At 34.4% G+C, this 22,421-nt stretch overlaps 1 protein-coding gene across 1 annotated transcript in view; it reads right to left on the bottom strand.

Moving 5' to 3' along the window:
- ATRNL1 (attractin like 1) overlaps positions 1 to 22,421 on the bottom strand; it is an 831,601-nt gene that overhangs the window by 782,517 nt on the left and 26,663 nt on the right. The window contains exons 2-5 of the mRNA XM_025396530.1: positions 22,039 to 22,122; positions 20,169 to 20,282; positions 14,306 to 14,434; positions 12,785 to 12,993 (exon numbers count right to left, since the gene is read on the bottom strand). Coding sequence (XP_025252315.1) covers positions 12,785 to 12,993; positions 14,306 to 14,434; positions 20,169 to 20,282; positions 22,039 to 22,122 — 536 coding nt within the window. The remainder of the gene's footprint in view (positions 1 to 12,784; positions 12,994 to 14,305; positions 14,435 to 20,168; positions 20,283 to 22,038; positions 22,123 to 22,421) is intronic.

The following is a 22,421-nucleotide window of genomic DNA, read 5'->3' as shown; positions in this document are numbered from 1 at the left end:
AAACCTATAGACTTCACCAAAAAACTCTTAGATCTAATAAATGAATTCAGTAAAGTTGCAGGTTACAAAACTAACACACAAAAATCTGTAGCATTTCTATACACAAATAATGAACTAGCTGAGAAAGAAATCAAGAAGGCAACACAATAGCTACAAAAAAATAAAATACCATGAAATATACTTAACTAAGCATGTGGACAATCTCTACAGGAAAACTACAAAACACAGAAGAAAGAAATTGAAGAGGACACAAACAAATGGAAAGACATCCCATGTACATGGATTGGTAGAATTAATATTGTTAAAATGACCATACTACCCAAAGCAATCTACAGAGTCAATGCAAACTACCATAGTCATTTTTCACATAATTAGAAAAAACAATTCTAAAATTCACATGGAACCAAAAAAGAGGACAATAGCCAAAGAAATCCTGAGCAAGAAGAATAAGGCTGAAGGTATCATACCACCAGACTTCAAAATATATTATAAGGCTATAGTAACCAAAACAGCATGGTATTGGTACAAAAACAGACACATAGATCAATGAAACATAATAGTGAAAGAATAAATCTATATATCTATACTCACTGATTTCAAAGACACCAAGAACATACATTAGAGAAAGCACAGTCTCTTCAATAAATTTTGCTGGGAATACTGGATACTCACATGCAGAAGAATGAGACTACACCCCTTATCTCTCACCATATACAAAAATAAACTCAAAATGGATTAAAGACTTAGAACTATCAAACTACCAGAAGAACACATAGGCAAAACGCTTCGAGACATTGATCTAGGCAAAGATATTTTGGCTAAGACCTCAAAAGCACAGTCAACAAAAACAAAAATAGAGAAATGAGACTACATTCAACCAAAAAGCTTCTGCACAGCAAAGGAAACAATCCACAAAGTGAACGGACAACCTGCAGGATGGGAGAAAATATTTGAAAACTATGTTACTGACAGGGACCTAAAATCCAGAATATACAAGGAACTCAAACAACTGAACAGTAAACAAATAATCCTATTTAAAAGTGGGCAAAGGTCATGAAGTCATTTCTCAAAAAAAGACTTACAAATGGCCAACAGGTACATGAAAAATAGTTTAACATCACCAATCATCAGGGAATTTTCCAATCAAAACCACAATGAGATATTATCTTAGTTAAAATGGTTGTTATTAAAAAGACTAAAAATAACAGATGCTGGCAAGGATTCAGAGAAAAGGGAATTCTTAATACAGTGTTGGTAGGGATTTAAATTAGTACAGCCACTATGGTAAACAGTATGGAAACGTCTCAAAAAACTTAAAATAGAACTATCATATGATCCAGCAATCCCACTACTGGGTATTTATCCAAAGGAGACGAAATCACTACAACAGAGAGATACCTGCACTTGCATATTTATTGCAGCACTATTCACAATAGCAAAGATATGGAATCAATCTAAGTGTCCCTCAACAGACAAAAGGATAATGAAAATATAGTGTATATACATAATGGAATGCTACTCAGACACACAAAAAAAGAGAATGAAATCATGTCATTTGTAGTAACATGGATAGAACGGGAGGTCATTAAGTGAAATAAGCCAGCCACAAAAAGACAAATATCATAAGTTCTCACTCACATGTGGGAGCTGAAAGAGTTGATCTCATAGAGGTATAGAACAGAATGATGGATACCAGAGGCTGGACAGGGTGTGTGTGTGTGGGTAGGTGGGGAGGACAGACATTGGCTAATGGATATAAACATACAGTTAGAAGATATAAATTATAATATTCAATGGCAGTGTAAGGTAACTATAGTTGGCAACAATGTATTGTGTATTTCTAAGTAGTTAGAAAAGAGCATTTGAAATACTCCCAACACAGAAATGATAAATACTCAAAGTGAACAATACTCCAAATACCCTGACGTCATCATTACATATTTTATGCGGATAACAAATACTCACATATACCCCATAAATATGTAAAGTATTATGTATCGATAAAAATTAAGTAAAAGGCAAAGTAAGCAAAAACTAATCTTACTCCAGGATTTTAGACTTTTTGACGCAGTTTTGGCTCATACCCTTAATTTATATTTAATCTATACTATCATGAAAAAGCATTTATTTTACTGTTAAAGTGGTACATGTTGAAAGAGCCAACTATATTTTCTTTTTGCAGTTTTCAACTGAACACATTAAATAAATTGCTAACTTTGAACTATATCAAATGCAGGTTGTTGATATGATTTTGGGTATTTTAAAGAAGTCTAATAACCAGAAAAAAAAAAAAAAAACGTACTCTAACAATATCTCTAAGGTGGTACTTCAGTTAGTTTTCTTACATGCGAGTCACAGAAATTAATTAGGCTAGCTTAAGGGAAAATGGGACTGTATTGAAAAAATATGTAGAAATTCAGAGAGTTTTTCAAAGAGGAAAATCACGCTTAGAATAGACAGGTACCTGGATTTTTTCATCCCAGCAAGACTATGCTACGTTAGCAAAAGGCAATTTCCCAAAAGAAACTGGATTATTAATAAGAAGGGGAAGATATGCTGGAAAGAAAGACTTGAAGAGCAAGACGGGCTGGGCGCGGTGGCTCAAGCCTGTAATCCCGTCTCAAAAAAAAAAAAAAAAAAAAAAGAGCAAGACGGGTAAATGTAGCTTATTGTAATCATTCCAGAAATAGTCTTATGATTTAGTGTGTACTGAAACTGAAGTTCTCCAATAAAAATCAAAACCAGATTTCAATGCAAGAGTTCTCTCTTCTAACATCATTTAAAAATTTTGATTTTGTTACAGTATCCAAAGTATTCTACACATGTTCTAGACCCATAAAATCAATCTCCAAAGGCCAGGTATTAACTTTTGTCTATTTTAAATATCCACAACTATTCTGACAATCTGTTAATTTTATAAGACAATGAATTGTATGAGTGGTAATCATTATACTAGATCTGTTCCAAGAATACTTGGTTCTTAGAGTTTAGGTCAATGATGCTATTGTAGCACGGAAACAAATTGCCCTCTTGTTTAAAGATCAGTGGTTTCCAATTTACTCTTTGTGGGCTGTGGAAGGCTTAAAACAAAGTTTTACAAGGAATCTCAATATTTAAAATATTGCAAAGTGATGAGGCAGGAAAGAGTCACTTATCTTCCATCCTATCCCCACCCATCTCCTTATATAATCCTTGCAGCACACATTTTGAAAACTCCTGGTATTATCAAAATATGTCTTCTTAGAAAAGACTAACTTCAAAAATTTTGAAGACCAATTTTTTTGAATAATCATAACCGTCAAAATTATATTTCAAAAACATCTAAAATAATAAATTATAAAATAATGAAAGCATGTATGCCAAAATTTCTTCTAGGTACAAAAGTTAAACTGCCCATTTTATTAGACTGGTGAATGTATAATGCTCACAGAATATCTAAACAGTTGCCTAATGTACAAATATTATTTACAAATTCAAATCTTTATTAATAAAATGTACTGAACCCCACTGCAGAGAGAAGATTTTACTAAATTGAACTATTACAAAATGTCTACTTACTAAAAAGGAAACTGCTACTGTAATATCAGCCAGTCAAGCATATACAGCAAGACACTATTTCAATTCACTTTGATCTAGTTAGCATCCCAAGACTCAGACAAGGGCAAATAATCTCTTTGTACAAATAATGAAATTTATAACCAGATAGTTAATTGACTTTCCCAAGATAACTTTAATTGTGAATAGAGAAGAGTTCCTCCATAAATTGAAATAACATTAAGAAACATTCATTCTAAGAATTTTCATGACCCGGGCACGGTGGCTCACATCTGTTATCCCAACACTTTGGGCGGCTGAGGCGGGCGGACCACGAAGTCAGGAGATTGAGACCAGCCTGGCCAATGTAGTGAAACCTCGTGTCTACTAAAAATACAAAAAATTAGCTGGGCATGGTGGCGGGCGCCTGTAATCCCAGCTACTTGGGAGGCTGAGGCAGGAGAATTGCTTGAACCTGGGAGGTGGAAGTTGCAGTGAGCAGAGACAGCGCCACTGCACTCCAGCCCAGGCAGCATTGCAAGACTCTGTCTCAAAGGAAAAAAAAAAAAAAAGATTTCTCATGTTATGGACTGAATGCTTGTGTCCCTTCAAAATTTGTATGTTGAAACACTAACTCCCAATGTGATAGTATTAGTAGGTGGGGCTGTGGACAGGTAATTAGATTTAGATAAGGGTAGGATTATCAGGGTAGGATCCTCATGGTGAGATCATTGCCTTAAGAAGAGAGACCAGAGAGCCTGCTCACTCCAGCTCTCACATGTTCGCACTCTCGAGTGTGCTCTCTCTCTCCCTGGCTCTCTCTTGCTCTTGCTCTCTCCTCCTCCCCTTCTCTCTGCCATATAAGGATAGAACAAAAAGGCAGTCATCTTGTTCTATCTTTACGTGGCAGAGAGAGAGGGCCAGGAAGATGGCCCTCACCATGATGGCACCCTGGTATTGGACTTCCGGTCTCCAGAACTGTGAGAAATAAATGCCAATTGTTTAAGTGACCTAATCTGTGGTATTTTGTTATAACAGCCTGAGCTAAGACATTATGCTTTGAAGAAAATTGATAAACCATGTTAAGAATATGGACAGGGCAATACACAGCATTTAAAAAGCAACTGCAAGAAAGATTTAAGACCTTGGTTCTGATCGGCTGAAAACGACAAACGTAGAATGAGCTATATTGAGAGGAGGATTTGCTCATTTTACATTGTCCTACACAGTCAGAGGCAACAAAATCTTATAAAGTCAGAGGCAACAAAATAAGTGGCTATAAATAGTTCAACCTAAGGCAAACTTATCTAAGAAAGGAATTTATATGCCTAGCACAGAATACTCTGAATTTTGTTGTGACCCATAGTTCAGTCATTGGTTCTATTCTCTATCTCTATGCTAACTTCCCTGGTAATCTCATCCGATTTCCTCAATGGTTTCCAACTTAATATTTAAGCCAACTAACCTCCAAATTTATATCTACAGTACAGATCTCTCTCCATCAACTTCCAGATCCATATATCCAACTGCCTCCTCACTATCTCCTTTCTGATATCTCAAAGACATCTCTAACTTGGCATACCATAACCAAATATTCTTCCTAAAATCTTCCTCATATTAGTTCATGACAACTCTGTCTTTCCATCTGCTCAAACCAAAAAACCTTAGTCATCTTTGACTCCTCTTTCCCTCACCCCCCACATCCAGACCATCAGCAAATCCTATTAATCCTTCATTTAAAATCACATTCAGTATTCAAGCAATTGTCACCACCTCCACAGCTATCAACTTGTCTAAGCTACCATCATCATCATCTCTCACCTAGATTATAGCAGTAGCCTCCGAACTGGTACACTGCTACTACAGTCTATTCTCTGGTAGAAATAGGAGCTTTATAAAACTAAGCCATATAATATTAATCTTCTGCTCAAAATCCTTCAATGGCTCCCTCATTTCACTTAGGGTAAGAGTCAAAATCCTTACAATGGTCTACAAAGCTAAGAATATTTAGCTGATATAGCTCCATCCTTCACTGATCTCCATCCCCTCCGGCAACCCCTTAATTCCACATCCCCAACCATCTCCCTTGTTGTGTAACTTCTCTGAGTTCATATCTGACTAATCTCCCCATCAGTAATTCAATTCTAGCCACAATGGCCTTTATACTGGTCCTCATGCACACCTGGCTTGCTCCTACCTTAGGGTCTTTGAACTGACAGTTCTCTCTGCCTAGAATGTTCTTCCCCTTGATATCTATATGGTTGAACTCTCTCACTTGCTTGAAGTCTTTTCTCACATGTCATCTTTTCAATAAAACCTAAGCATATCATCACATTTTAAATGTAACCCCCAGATCTTTCTATTCCTCTTTCTCTGTTCAACTTTAATTTTCCATTGTACTTATCACCATCTAACATACTATATAATTTATATTTATTATTTAGGGTCTGTCTCTCCTAGCTTGAATGTAAGTTCCACAAGGATCTTTGTCTTCTTTGTTCCATGATGTATCCCAAGGACCTAGAGCAGTGCCTAGCACTTAATAGAGCTCAAAAAAAATTTTTTTACATTAATAAATGAAAAAAATAAATAAATGAATTCATGAAAGAGGGCTGTCATATACACATTTTAATGCTACTTTTATTTTTAAACAGTCAACTTTCTTAGTAGGTTAAGAGTAAAAATTTAATTAGCTCTCACAAAAAAGTCAGATCTGCTGTTTTTGTTAAGTGGGAAGAATTTATTGGAATTAAATGCATTACCTGTCACTTCTCCCTCCTCAAAGTTAAAAGAGAAGAAATAGATTGACCGTGTTCATTATTATTCTATTTCTAAAGGAAAATGTAAGCTACTTTGTGAATTTCAAGGCAACCTATAATCTCATGTGTACTTACATACTATCCTAAAATAACTAAATATGTCCTTATATGTTATATGACTAACCAAGATAAAATACCTCAGATAAAATATTCATAAATTTGAGTTGAAAGATTTTACATTTTTCTAAGTCAAACAAAACTACCAAGTTTTTACAATTTGAATGCCAGAGTTTAAGTGCGTTTTCTGGTAGTCAATACTGCCACCCAATGGCAAATGTTAAAATCTAAAGCCAAAAGATTGAAACAAAATAAGACCAAGATTCCAAGAACTAATGCTTGATAAAGTAACATTTTAAATGTTCAAATTCAATAGCTTCCTTCAATGTTTGGAAGTAATTATACAGGAAGCAAATAACATAATTTATTAGAGAAATAATCTTATAAAATATCTCTAATTGAATGTCTACATATCACTACACTAGTAAACTAATACATTTCTAATTCATTCATTCAACAACAAACAAATTCCAGTGGCTAGTACATGCCATGCACTATATTAGGTTCTGGAAATGCGAGGATGATCAAAACATAATCATTCTTAACTTCTTGGAGTTTATATTCCACTGGGAAAGATAATCAAAGAATCACACAAGCATATAATTATAAACTGTGATAAATGCTATAAATTTAAAAGATAGGGTCCTATGACAGCATATTACAGGGGGATCTGACCTGGACTTAGAATATAAATGGGGTAAGGGTTTTCTAGGAAGAACTTTGGAATTAAGAAAGGTCTTCAGATAGTGAGGGACAAAGAGCATCTGAGAAACTGGAGTAAGTTACAATAAAGTGTGACTTTAAATAAAGATCAGAGGCACTATGCAACAAAACTATTAAATTACATGATTTACATTTCCAGATCCTATATTTCAATCAATAATTTAAGAGTTTAAAACAGTCAACTTCAATCCTTATATGAGAACCGTACCTGAATTGAATTAAAAAGGAATACTAAAAACATAAAAATGTCCTGAAGACATTTAAAAGAATCGAGCAATAGGATTGAGCAGGACATTCTGGAATAGAAAAGGAACAGGAACAATTTGATAATAGTTAAGCAACTGTCTTATATATAAATGATGGTGACCTATTTTTCACTGTTCTCTGTAGAACAGGGGAAAAAAATCTGTTGTAATACATTAAGAAAAAATTGTATGCTGAAAAAATTAAGCTGGTTTGTTGCTTAACCTGTCTACCCCTACATCTAGTCCACACTGCAAAGTTCCTCTGAGTAGACATGAGAGAACAAATTGGCCCATTCCTTGTTAATTATGGTAACAATCTGGAGTTAAAAATGTATCATTTGAATTTTTTGTTTGGGAATCTCAATCATTTGAATCCCCTTTCCTATGTTTGGGAGGATCCTTTATTGTGTGAATTTTGTTCAGAAAGAGAACCTCTTTCACTACAGATAACAGAAAAGTTAAATTCCCTATTTCACATCTCTAGGTACCCATGGTATGGACAAGACCTAGGTTTAGCCAAGCAGATACTATTAAGCAGGACTCAGTCTTAATAAGTGATGCAAAGGTGTAAAGACAATTTACAATTCTTTCTCTCCATTCCTGTAGCATGCAGTACCTACTTTAACGGTGCCACTGGTAGTAACCCAGGATCCTGTGGCAATGACAGGAATGTCCTACTCAAACTTTCCTTTGGCTTCATCTTTACTGTAGGCCTAGCCTTTCTTTGTATCTGGCCTCTTTCCAACAATAGTTTATCCAGTCTTCTCATTTCTCCTGTGAGCTACTCAATATCCTTTTGTATTATTTAGAGAACAGGTTGAGAGAAGCAAAACTAAGTTGTTGAAATAAGGTGAAAGCCTATTTCTCTCTAATGAACATTCTAGAGATGAATGGGCCAGTGCTACTTATTATAGTTTATGTCATTTATCAGCCACAGGAAAATATCTGAATGATCTAATATTTGCATACAGATTTTATCCAATCTAAACGTAGTAACTGATATGGTTTGGTTGTGTCCTCACCCAAATCTCATCTTGAATTCCCACGTGTTATGGAAGGGACCCGGCAGGAGGTAACTGAAACATGGGGGCAGGTCTTTCCTGTGCTGTTCTCGTGATAGCAAGTAAGTCTCACAAGATCTGATGGTTTTAAAACAGGGAGTTTCCCTCCACAATCTCTTTTATCTTGTCTACCACCATGTGACACATGCCTTCCACCTTCTGCCATGATTGTGAGGCCTCTGCAACCATGTGGAACTGTAAATCCATTAAATCTCTTTGTTTTGTAAATTGCCTGGTCTCTGGTATGTCTTCATCAGCAGTGTGAAAACAGACTAATACAGTAAATTGGTACTAGTAGAGTGGGGCGCTGCTGAAAAGATACCCAAAAATGTAGAAGTGACTTTGGAACTGGGTAAACAGGCAGAGGTTGGAACAGTTTGAAGGGCTCAGAAGAAGACAGAAAAATGTGGGAAAGTGTGGACCCCCTAGAGACTTGTTGAATGACTGACAAAAATGCTGATAATGATATGGACAATGAAATCCAGGCTGAGGTGGTCTCAGATGGAGATGAGGAGGAACTTGTTGCCCAGGCTGGAGTGCAATGGCGCAATCTTGGTTCATCACAACCTCCACCTCCCAGGTTCAAGTGATTCTCCTGCCTCAGCCTCCTCAGATTTTTTTAAAGTTATATAAAACAGAGAAACACACAACTACTCGGACGGGAGTTGGTGGGAGGAACATCATACCTTGGAATCTACTTTGAAAATTATTGTTCTATTGTATTCTTTACACATGAACATGAATTCAATTTGTTATATGTTGCTTTTGATGTCTTATAAAAATTGATCATCTATCCCAATGTTTGGAAGCCATTTTAAGAGATCAGTGCTTTTCAAAGTTGCCTTTTTCCCTCAGGTGACTTATTAAAATTTAAACAAATTTTACAGAAGCAACCAAGATGTCCTTCAGTAGGTGAATGGATACACTGGTACATCCATACAATGGAATATTATTCAGTGCTGAAAAGGAATTAGCTATCAAGCCATAAAAAGACATGGAGGAAAGTTAAATGTATCCTGTCAAGTCAAAAAGACCAATCATAAAAAGCTACATACTATATGATTACAACTATATGATATTTGGGAAAAGGCAATACTATGGAGACAGTAAAAAGATCAGTGGTTGGCAGGGGTAGGGGGAGGAAAGAATGAATAGGCAGAGCATAGGGGATTTGTAGGTTAAAAAAACTATTCTGTTGATACTATAATGGTGGATGCATGTAATGATACATTTGTCCAAACCCACAGAACGTCCAACACTGACAGTGAACCCTAATGTAAACTATGACTTTGGTTAATAATGATTTGTCAATGTGAGCTCATGAACTGTAACAAATATACACTCTGGGGGAGATAGTGATAATGAGAGAGGCTGTGTATGCATTGGGGCAGGAGGTAAATGGGAATTTTCTGTAGCTTCTGCTCAATCTTCCTGTGAACATAAAACTACTCTTAAAAATGAAGTCTATTTTTTCTATTTTACTATCATAGAAGCAGATGAGTCTACACAGGTCCCTGTACTTTTAGTCATATATTTAATATGTATATATCATTATCTCTGACAACTATACATTATGACAAAATTAAATATTATATAACAAACTTGTGTGCCCTCGAGTAGTCCCAGCTACTCTAAAGGCCAAGGTGGGAGGATCACTGGAGCCCAGGAGTTTGAGACCAGCCTGAGCAACACAGAAAGACCTCATCTCTACGAAAAAAAATTTTAATTAGCTGGGAATGGTGGTGTGCAACTTGTGGTGCCAGCTACTCAGGAGGCTGAGTTGAGAGGATCATTTCAGCATGGAAAGTCAAGGCTGCAAAGAGCTGTGATCATGCCACTGCACTCTAGCCTGAGCCACAGAGTGAGATCCTATCTCAAAGAAAAAGAAAAACCAAAGAAAAAAATGACACACAGAGACCAGGTAGGTTAAGCAAAAGAGAAATGTTAGGAAGGAACTCCAGACTTAATATAAAGCTAAGTTTTTCCTCTGTGTTATCTTAATAAAACCCAAGTTTCTAAAGGGTAACTCATTTTTTAAAAATATACATTAGCATAGAGGCAAACAGAATAAGTCAAGCAACAACAAGGGATAAAATATAATGGAGATAACAACAATCTGTTACTCTAACCTAAAGAATCCAGTTCCAAATAACACCTTGTATAAAACTACCCGATTTTGAACCTCATAAAGATCGCCTCAGTAGTGCGCATTTTCAAATGTCTCTCATTCTTTGATCATTCCCCATTTGTCCTAGAAGCAAATCTATCTCTTCTTACCTCACTGATTCCTTCCCATTCTATATATCTGAAATAAAAACATCATTTTCCCCTGAATGATTTTGCTCACAATCCTACCTACTTTGGAGCTATGCTTCCTTAAATACAGAATCAGGATCAGGTTTGAGGCACAAAGTAACCAGTCTGCACATAATTTATTTCGAAAACACCATACTATCTCATTTACCAGCCCTCTACCTTCAAACATATAAATGGAGAAATCATTTCCTTAATTATTAAGAAAATGGTATAAAAATTGGTCTTATTTCTGCATTTTATAATTTACAAAGGACTTTCACACTATTCTCCATAAAAAATGTATATGTATTTATAAATAAATGTGTATATATGCATACACACTCACACATACACATACATAGAGATGCATTTCTTAGATTATTGCTATTATAACTTTGCTTTTAAAGTGAACATACCCAGTATTTGCTTCCCCATTTCCATTTGCTTATAGATATATTAGATTCAGGAATTCTTATGATTTGGGACATTACTGATGAGAATAATAGGATATGAAAAGGCCAAAAATCAAAGGCCAGAAAAAACTCATAACGCTTTGAATCAGATCTATATTACAAGACTCACAAAATAAAGCATTTCAAAGAAGGACTAATGAAAGTAAATAAAAAACAGAAAAGGGGACAGAACTGTTCAGAGAATGTTATACAAATGTATCACTCATTTGCTTTTAAGACTGCTGAAATGAGGTGCAGACGAATGGCAATTGAAGACCAGTTTGGAAAATACTGTGTGTATGAGCTATATTTCTATTTATCAGGCCTTAAATTAAATATAATACGGATAGACCATTGTCTCTATAGAAAAGACAGTTATTTTAGCTTCACGTCAGAAATGAAAATAAAATTACAACTCAAGGCACTTTTGGGGGGAAGAAAAGTCACAAACGATTAAAAGAGTCACTTAAAATACATGTCCCTGTAATTATAGAACATTTAGAAATTTGTATCTGTCATAATTGTAATTGGTAACCAAATTTGATTTAATAAGAAATCATGGATCTTTTGTGCAGTTGACATACCTAATATTTTTTATGAGCTAACATGAGCTTAAGACAGGCATAATTTATACAAAGCCTAAAATAATTCCTCTAAGTAAGTACTGAACATACTCAACAACACTTTTTTGAAAACATCATCTCAGCAATAATGAATACAACTACATGAAGAGTATGTTGTCTTTGGTTTTTAACTTGGGAACTATTGCTACTATTTATTACACTGTATTATAGTAACACATAATCAAGTACTTCAGGTTATGTAATTATTGAGTCTAATTTCCCTATTTCAACAGGATTAATATGTTGGCACAAAGGAAGCTCTTCATATGTAAATGCAACTAGCAAAAAGTAAACTCTAGGTGGGTAGGTGTATGTATAACTAAGTATCTCTCTTAATTTCATAATGACAATATTTATTATTTTATATCCAGATAAACAAGTAAGCCAACATTCTTCAGTATAGTGTAAACTTAATCTTTGATGATAGATATTTATAAAAGTTACTTAGATATTCTTTCCTAGGAATCTGACTTTTGCAATAGGCAGCTAAAATACTTTTAAAAATATTCCAGTTCTTTTTAAAATAGCCACAAGATGTCAGCCTTTCCTAAGAAATAAGTTTCATATACTGCAGTACCTTGTAAGATGGGCATTTATTTTTGTAATATACTATTTATATTACCCTTATAAATCAAATTTGAATGCACCACATTAAATTCAGTGAAGTCACCAAATTTGGGGAGAGTCGACAACAAATTACAGAAGACCATAATGATCACACACCTAACAATTCAGTTTCATATATCACTTCGTTTAGTCTTCAAAGTAGTATGGAGACAAAATCTCTGCCAATTAATTCTATTTGTGACAAAAAAATTAAGAAGTTGATTATTAATCTGAACATTCTAAAAATAAAAGTAAATACATGAGGTTTGGGTGTGCAAACTATAACGAAACAAATAAATGTGGAATTTGTATTAATCTATTACACATATGAATCAATGTTTCAAAAGCCATCACACCACACGTGCTTACCTTGCCAACTATCATTGCAGACACATAATTTTTCTCCCGTTAGGTCACAGTAACCATGATCTGGACTACCGCAATTGGCTTTACAGTAAGGAATATCACAAGCTTCACCCTTCCAGTATTTATCACATTCACAATATACTTGACTTGGAACAGAGATACTAGTTGTGCACTTCCCATGACCAGAGCAATTGTTAGGACAAGAATTGATTCTGTAAAATATAATTCATATGTATTAAAACTGAAAAAGAATTTTGGTTGATACATCATAAACTTTATAATTTTTATACTGTGTCCTATGTGCTTATAAATGTAACATAATTTCACAATGTAATTCTTTACTCTTTATCCTCTTACTCTTATGAAATTGTTAGTATTTATTTGCAGTTGGTCTTAGTTTATTCAACAGATTTACTTTGATACCAAGACTCCAAATGTCTAATGACTACATGCTCAACATCTGCAGGATCTGTACAGTTCCAAGCAAAATGTTTTGTAAAGACTTAAGTACTCAAATATTTTGAATGTATATTTTACATTAAAAAAATTAAATTCATGAATATTCAAAACTATATGAGAAGTCAAGACATAACTTGGCTGTATAATATTTAAAGAGCATGCTATCACCTGTACACTCTCACGGAAGGAAAGGGATGTTTATCATATTTAGTTTTAAGACTCTTTAACTGATTATATTCTACTATATATTTGTTATTCCTTGCATACATACTTGGATACATTGTAGGATAAATAATTCCATAATAAATTGTTAATTCAAAGATACTTAGAATATTTCTGGTGAAAAATTCTCTGGTTATCAATTTTTACATTCTGAAGAAAAAAAATAATATATAGACTTCCTCTCTAGCCATTCCTGTGAAAGCATCTGAAAGCATCTCTCATTACTTTACCCTCAATCTTCTAGATATAAAAATGTTTATAAAGTGTCAGGCATATAATAGATTCACAATGAATATTACTTTTCTTATTTTAGAGGAGATAGTGGTATACAGCCACGTATCTCTTAAGCCACAATTTCCTCAAGTGTAAATGGGAAATATACCCAACCTGACAGAACTGAAGGTAATTAAATGACATAATGTATGTACAGCATTCAGTACAGTCTCTGCAATAGAGACTACAAAAACTTAGCTCCCATAATCCTCTTCAAATTACAAGTGATATGCCTTAAAGCACTGAAAGGCAGTTCACAGCTCTGTGCAGTCTCACACATCTGTTGCTACCAGTAAAGTTACACTAGTATTTGTTCACCTAATCACTTGCCAACAAACAATTGTAAATTTCATAATTAATTTTCAACCAAACTGATAGGCTTAGATCACATTTTGTGGCATACTATTAAGATTTTATGTCACTTAAGAAGGGATCCTACATACTAATTTGAAATTTTACACAGTAGTCTGCTTCTGGTATATAAGACATTAACAAAAATAAACCAAAAAAACCTCTTTTACATTAAATTACAAGAATCATTAAAACATGGAATTTTAAAAAAATACTTACGAATAGAAAATGTTGAAACCAGTTAGATTATATGCAGCATCGCTAAAAAAATGTAACAGTGCATAGCCAGATGTAGTAACAACTTCAGGCACAGTTTCATTGCCCCTTATTTCAGGGACTATCAAACCACTAAAAGAGAACAAAACTGAGTATTGTATGTGTAGATATACATAAGACTGTTAAGCACATAAAATTTACTCAGAAATATTCTTACCAGGATCAGAAATGCTTGTACATCAGAATGGGCAACTAAAAGCAGAATAAATCTGAAAGAAGTTCCTCTCCATTTCTCACTAAATTAGTTCTACTACTGCTGCCGATACAATAAAATCTACTCTCATGCCACTGTACCCCATTTTTTTTCTTATCATTATTTGTAAGGCAATGTCTCATTTCTCCTTTTTGTCCTGCTATCCATCCTGTCATAATACTACAGGGTGCTCTTTCCCTTAATTCATATAAAACTTCACTTAAAGTCACCTTGCTACTCTAATAAGTGACCCTGTACCTTTACTTATTCTGATTGGTTTAAAAATCTGATGAAGCTGAAGACACTCTACATCAGGTAAGCAATTACAATTACATTCTAATTATAGCTGTACATTTCCAATACATTTATCTAGGTGATTTAAAATTAAGTATTTTTAAAAATTTAAAAATACATACTTTTATGTTTTTCTAATTTTGCATACCTATGCAAATTGCATTAATGTATTACTATTATATTACTATTCCAAAACGAATATTGCTCACATAAGCCCATAAGCACACAAACAAAAATTTGGGGTGGGGGAGATATAAACGTACAAAATAGTTTTAAACTAGTAACTTGTACTTCGTTTTAAGACTACTTGTTCATGAGAAAAATTACCTATCTTCATTTAGTTTTATGTTCTAACCTCTCTAAATCTATGAAAACATGCAATAGGTGAAAGAAAAGAGGCTGCTAACAAACAAATTACATAACTCGACACAGTGAATTCCTTTAGAAAGAGTTAAAATGATGTCTAGGTACCGCTAAGAACTGAATTCCCCCATTCAAATCATATTTGACACATAAATGAAATACTATAGTCAAATAATTTATTTGGAAAATACATTCTCAAAGACAAGTTAAAAAGTAACCAATTCTTGATTTAATGCTTTAGTAATTATTATTACATCTACTAGGTTATGTTTGTGAAGCAACAAATGATTTTAAAATGAGACTCTCAAAATAATACAAACCCTATGACACCAGTCTTCATTATACATACATATTGTTCATTGTAATAAAATTATATAAAGGTATTACTAAAAATAATAGATCTTTATAATAGATACAGCTAGTCTCTGAGAGCTCTCTGAAAGTGATAAAAAGAATAGGTCTGGGCTGGGTGCAGTGGCGGGCGGATCATGAGGTCAAGAGATCCAGACCATCCTGGCCAACACAATGAAACCCCATCTCTACTAAAAATACAAAAAAAATCAGGTGGGCGTAGTGGCACACGCCTGTAGTCCCAGCTACTCAGGAGGCTGGGGCAGGAGAATCGCTTGAACCCGGGAGGAGGGGGTTGCAGTGAGCCAAGATCACACCACTGCACTCCAGCCTGGTGAAAAGCAAGACTCCATCTCAAAAAAACAAACAAACAAACAAAAAAGAATAGATCTGTTTGGCTTTTTTTTTACAAATATTTTAAAAACAATAAATAAAAGAGAGTTTCTACTTATTGTATAATACACCAGGAAATTTGGACCAACTGAAGTCTAGTAAAATGACAAATTATATAAAAACAAAAAAATCAGCTTGAAGGCCTACCCAGGCATTGAGGCCACTTACCCTATTGGCATTTGCTGATTTCAAGGCTGGAGGTAAGACTTGAGGGGCTAAAAAAAAAACTGAAGGATTTCAAGGATTTCACAGAGTAAGGGAAACAACAAGTGAAACCCAGAGCCTTCATGTTGAACTGAGATTTCAATGGTTGGAAGTAAAAGCAAACTACCTAAAGTTGGGCCCTCCAAAGGACTGCACTGCAGCTGAGCTATGAATCACCCCAATATCTGAGTTTGGATTGAATTGAATATGGATTGCTAGTGTCCCCAGGTAGTCTCTGCAAGAATATAATCTTTCTAGGTCTCAAATTATTACTATATATGATTTTCCAAACACAACATCCAACACACAATTGTCCGGCACACAGTAAAAAAAAATAACACTTCTCCATTCCAATCCATTCTCCACATTCTAAAAAGTCTTGCCTACAGAATAAAAGTCCAACTTCTTTAGTATGGTGTACAAGAAAGCAGTATTACAGTGATTAAGGGATTAGGATCTACAATTACATAACCTAGATTCATTTTCTGACTTACTAGCTAGGCAACCTTTGGGCCACTCACAGAAAATCTCAATTCTGTCTCAATTCTGCATTTGTAAAATTGCAATATTAATACCTACCCAAAGGTTACTTTGAGGATTAAATAAACTAATGCTTATAAAGAACTCCTGCACATTGTCTGGCACAAAAGGAGCACTAAGTAAATGTCACTGATTGCTGTTTTGGAGGAATGTGACTCCTACGTATCCTTCACATTTCCTACAATAAAGTTACTCAAAACTTTTTACTATTGCACTAAAATATAATGCTCTTTAATGTGTCTATACCTTTGTATATATGCTTTTCTCTCTCTAGAATGTCCTACTTGACCCTCCTACTTCATTCTTTTACTTATGATGAAAGTCAACATGAAGGATTATTTACTTTGAAATTATGTAGTACTCTTTCATAACCTGACTGTAACATTAACTAGGCTGTGTGAAAAATCTGTTTACATACCCCCACTAATGCAGGACTACTGCATACTAAAGAACTGGCTGGCTTTTGTCCCCAGTTCTTGGGATATAACCTCTAAATTCTTGAAATTTCCTGAGTGATAAGAGTGTCTTCCTATTCACGGTGAGCCCTGAAAATTTATGCTAATGAGGTGACTCATGTTGGGCCCCTAATTAATTTAAGCTAAAGATATAATTGAGAATAGGGAATGGCCACTCCAGAAACACTAACCATGTGATGGAAGTGTTGGCGCCATATGGTATTAGCCTAACTTCCCAAGAGAGAAGGGGATGGGAGGGGCTAGAGATTTGAGTTCAGTCTCATGGCCAATGATTCAATCACTCATGGGTACATAATGAAACTTCAATAAAACTCTGGACACCTGAAGCTCAGATGAGCTTCCTTGTTGGTGATACATGTTGATGTGCTGGGTGGCTAACACATTCTGAGGACCCAGAAGTTTTGCATTTATGATCCTCCCAGACCTCACTCTATGCATCTCTTTATTTGGCTGGCTCTGATTTCTATCCTTTATGATAAAACTATAGTCATAAGTGTAGAACTTTCCTGAGTTCTATGATAATTCTAGTGAATTATCAAAATTTTTGGAGAGAGTAGGAACCCCTAAATATGTAGCCAGATGGTCAGAGTAGGTAGGGACCACCAAGCTTGCAGCTATTGTCTGAAATGACAGCAGTGTTATAGAGCAGCAGTCCCCAATCTTTTTGGAACCAGGGACCAGTTTCATGGAAGACAAAATTTCCACAGACCAGGGGGAGGATGATTTTGGGATGATTCAAGCACATTACATTTATTATGCACTTTATTTCTATTATTATTACATTGTAAAATATAACGAAATAATTATACAACCCACCATAATGTAGAATCAGTGGAAGCCCTGAGCTTGATTTGCTCCAACTAGATGATCCCATCTGGGGGTGATGGGAGACAGTGACAGATCATCAGGCATTAGATCCTCACAAGGAATGAGCAACCTAGATCCCTCACATGCGCAGTTCACAACAGGGCCTGTACTCCTATGAGAATCTGATGCCGCCGCTGATCTGACAGGAGGCGGAGCTCAGGCAGTAATGCAAGCAATGAGGGCAGCTGTAAATAAAGATGAAGCTTTGCTCACTTGCCCGCCACTCACTTCCTACTGTGTATTCCTGTTCCTAACAGGCCAAGGACTGGTAAGGGGATCTGGGGTGGAGAGGAGACCCTTGTTGTAGAGGACTGTGCTCTTAACCTAGGAAATCTGTTCTAGCCCAGCTGCAGGTAGTTGGTATCTAAAGTCACTGCAATAGCTATGCCTTCTTCCTTACTATGTACTCTAAGCCTGTGACAGTCTCTGGAATTAAGTGTTGAGTAATAAATATTTATACAATTGAAATAATTCAAACATATTAGATTCTGAATTCTTAGCAAGATGAAGTACAAACAGCATACGCTTTTAAATCAGGAGATTGAAATTCAAGTCCTAATCCTAGCTCTACCATCTATTAGAAGCAAATAGCTTCTCTGAATGTCAATTTTCTCAACTGTAAAATGGGGATAATAGTACTTAGTACTTCCCCAACAAGATCTTTGTGAAGATAAGATGACATTTACACTGCCTAGCCTAGTGCTTAACATCAAGTGGATATTCAATATCAATAAACATGAGTTTTCCATTTCCCTTAGGAGGGCTAACAAGAACACTTGCTAATGAGAAATCACTAATTCCATCTTCACAGCCATATACTAAATCCCACCTGCTAATTATCTTCCTTTAGTAACAAGAAAGTGTTGGTAAGAATGCTAATGGATGAGTATTAATACAAAGTAATTAGAATTACTAGATAAACAAATGAACAGGCACACACCTAAATGATGGTCAGCCAACGGTATCATAAAAATAGAGTTAAGATAGGAAAGTGATGTTTAAATTGCTAAAAATAAATGTATGAACTCAGGATCAAATTTAATTGTTACAATAAATTGTCTTACAACCTAATTATTTGCAAGGCTCCACTCTATTTTCTCTCTATTGTCCTTAGATGAAGGACTGCTTATGGCTATCCCTTTTCTAATGTTCAAACAACTCAAAAATTTAAGCAATAGCAATATCACAGAATAAGTACCTAAGCCCCTAAGGAAATACAAGTTCTTACATTTTTGTCCAAAATAATAATTCACATTCCTGATAAAACAGAACAAAATAAAATGTATTAGAATGGAATGAAATAGAACATTTGCCACATGAAAAGTAAAAATTGGAAAGAAAAAATTTTGAAGGGACCAATAAGCTTTTATCCATACTTCAATTTTCAACGACAGAACATGTAAGAGATATTGTATAAATAGCAAAAGTAAATAATATGAGTAACTTAACCATCATGTTAAATTGTATACAAAATCTATACTACATGTTCATAATTTTTTCTGTGTCTAATAGATTTTCTCCTATTCATGAAACTTTTTATAATAATGTAAACATATGTAAGATTTTTAAATTGATACAATGCTATAATTTTAAAATTAATAATCTACCATACTACTAACAATAAAATATTTTGAAGCAAACAAATTTCTCATATTTTCAGAATTGGTAGAAACTCCATCTTTATTAACCATTGCACAAAGCATAACTTAACTGTTTTATGCAGAATTTAAAATTTTACCATTTCACTAAAATAAAAAGACAACTTATTTAAAAAAAAAAAACTTGTCTATTCATTTGTCAGCTAGAACTCACTCTAATATATCCAAATAGATAGTTCTGAAAACATATTCAATCCACTTTAAAAGAATAAACTAAGTACAATGAGAATAAAAAATATTTAGAAAGAAATCTATATTTCCAATATAGTACTTATCTGTTATATCAATATTTACATAATTATTACCTAAATTGACAGTTACAGCAAATAACAAAGTATTATAATCATCTGTGAAATGTAACTATCAATACCTTTACTAAATTTATTTTGCAGTACATACCAATATATATTTAAAGTTAAGGAATTATATAGTCACTTTTCTGCAACTGATTAAATATAATTACTCACCTAAGTACAGCTATTAAAGGTGCATATATTGAATCTCCATCATAAACATACATATGATCCCAGCTACATTCTGTAGCAAAATGATTGAATCTTAATCTTAACACTGCATTTGGACTGAAAATGAATATGAAATATTTTTAAAATTAAAATATACAAAGCACAGACTGAATAAATACATAATATTTATTACATAAGATACAAAGCACAGAGTGAAGAAACTTTGGATATGCTATTTTATTAGAAATCTGTTTACAGATAATTTTGCTATAAATCCTTATATCATAAGGGTGAAAGATTGATAAGCCATCATATCTAATTTGTACAAATAAAATGTAACTTTGAAAGAAAATCTATTAACAGGACATATGTATGTATCATTATTTTCTTAAAATATAGTCAATAAAAAATGTTCAGCCAAGTGTGGTGGCTCTCGCCTGTAATCCCAGCACTTTGGGAGGCCAAGGCAGGCGGATCACGAGGTCAGGAGATCAAGACCATCCTGGCCAACATGGTAAACCTGTCTCTACTGAAAATACAAAAATTAGCTGGGCATGGCAGCACACGCCAGAAGTCCCAGCTACTCGGGAGGCTGAGGCAGGAGAACTGTTTGAACTCAGGAGGCAGAGGCTGCAGTGAGCCGAGATCACAACACTGCACTCCAGCTTGGGTAACAGAGTGAGACTCTGTCTCAAAAAAAAAAAAAAATTATATGTCTTGATTTAAGGTAGAGGTTACATAGAACTGTATACATCACTGAAACCTTATGGAATTGTACACTTAAAATGGGTGCATTTTGTTGTATGCAAATGGTACTTAAATAAAGTTGATTTTTAAAAATCAACACTCAAGAAGCCACTATTCTTATTTTTACAGAACCCTTAAATGGAGGCACTAAAAAACTATTTAAATTTTAATAGAAATTCTCAATGTGATATAATGTTGACAAATAAAATTTAACTATAGGTGCACAGCAGAGAATGAACAGCGTTTAAGTTAGAAAAATTTAAATAAAAAATTTTCCAAATACACTCTTTAGAAATTATAAAACAGTTCAAAAATAATTCATATCTATTCTTTTATGCTCCACTCACAATACACTGAAATAGATAGATTCTGTTTCAAGCCCTAATTACTGAAAATACCTCTAAATGAATAATTAACTCTCTCTTCTACAAAATGTTCTTTTAAAAATACTCTTAGAACTAAAATGCGGCCGGGCGCGGTGGCTCAAGCCTGTAATCCCAGCACTTTGGGAGGCCGAGAGGGGCGGATCACGAGGTCAGGAGATCGAGACCATCCTGGCTAACACGGTGAAACTCCGTCTCTACTAAATAATACAAAAAACTAGCCGGGCGAGGTGGCGGGCGCCTGTAGTCCCAGCTACTCGGGAGGCTGAGGCAGAAGAATGGCGTAAACCCGGGAGGCGGAGCTTGCAGTGAGCTGAGATCCGGCCACTGCACTCCAGCCTGGGCGACAGAGCAAGACTCTGTCTCAAAAAAAAAAAAAAAAAAAAAAAGAACTAAAATGCTAAATTATATGAATAGCATAGCTCAGCATGAAATATTTTTATAATTTCTATGAAGTCTTCAAATTTCATAACAAGATGTTCAAAATAAACCCAAAAAATGCCTACTGAATTTAATACCACAGCAGCATAACTCAAAAACAAAATATATATAAAAATTAAACTATTGTCACAACTGAAGAGGTAGTGTAATTTACATTAAATGTGATGTCTAGAAGTTGTAAATATTATTTAATAATAAATAAACTAAATGACAAAGTAATTATGCTTTAATGCTTTGACATTAATATGATCACCTTTATCATTTAATAAAATACATTAATTTGACCCAGACTATATACTTACTAGCCTTCAATGAGCCATGTACATTTAGTTTTATATTTATAGTTAATTGGGCCATCTGTTAAATATCCAGAAGGTTCTGTTAACCTGGAAGAGAAAACAAAATAATGAAAATAATTACCTTAAACTAACTGTAAGACAGATAGCAGGATAAGAAAATTTAAAAGTCATTAAGGCAAAGGAACGGGACATAACCATTTTCAAAAAGGAGGATTTATTTACAACTTTGGAAAATTTCAAAGGGCTGTATTTTTCTCTGCATCTCAAAAGACACTTATTTTGGATTTTTTTTTTTTTTTTTTTTTTTTTTTTTTTTTTTTTCAGTATTTTGTTTTCTCGGCCGGGGTGGAGGGGTGGTGTGTGTGTTTTGCCCTCAGCACGCTCCG

This window comes from Theropithecus gelada, chromosome 9 (assembly GCF_003255815.1).
Source record: "Theropithecus gelada isolate Dixy chromosome 9, Tgel_1.0, whole genome shotgun sequence".
Taxonomy (NCBI): domain Eukaryota; kingdom Metazoa; phylum Chordata; class Mammalia; order Primates; family Cercopithecidae; genus Theropithecus; species Theropithecus gelada.
Note: the sequence above shows the minus strand (reverse complement) of the source record. Positions and strands in the feature narration are given on the sequence as shown.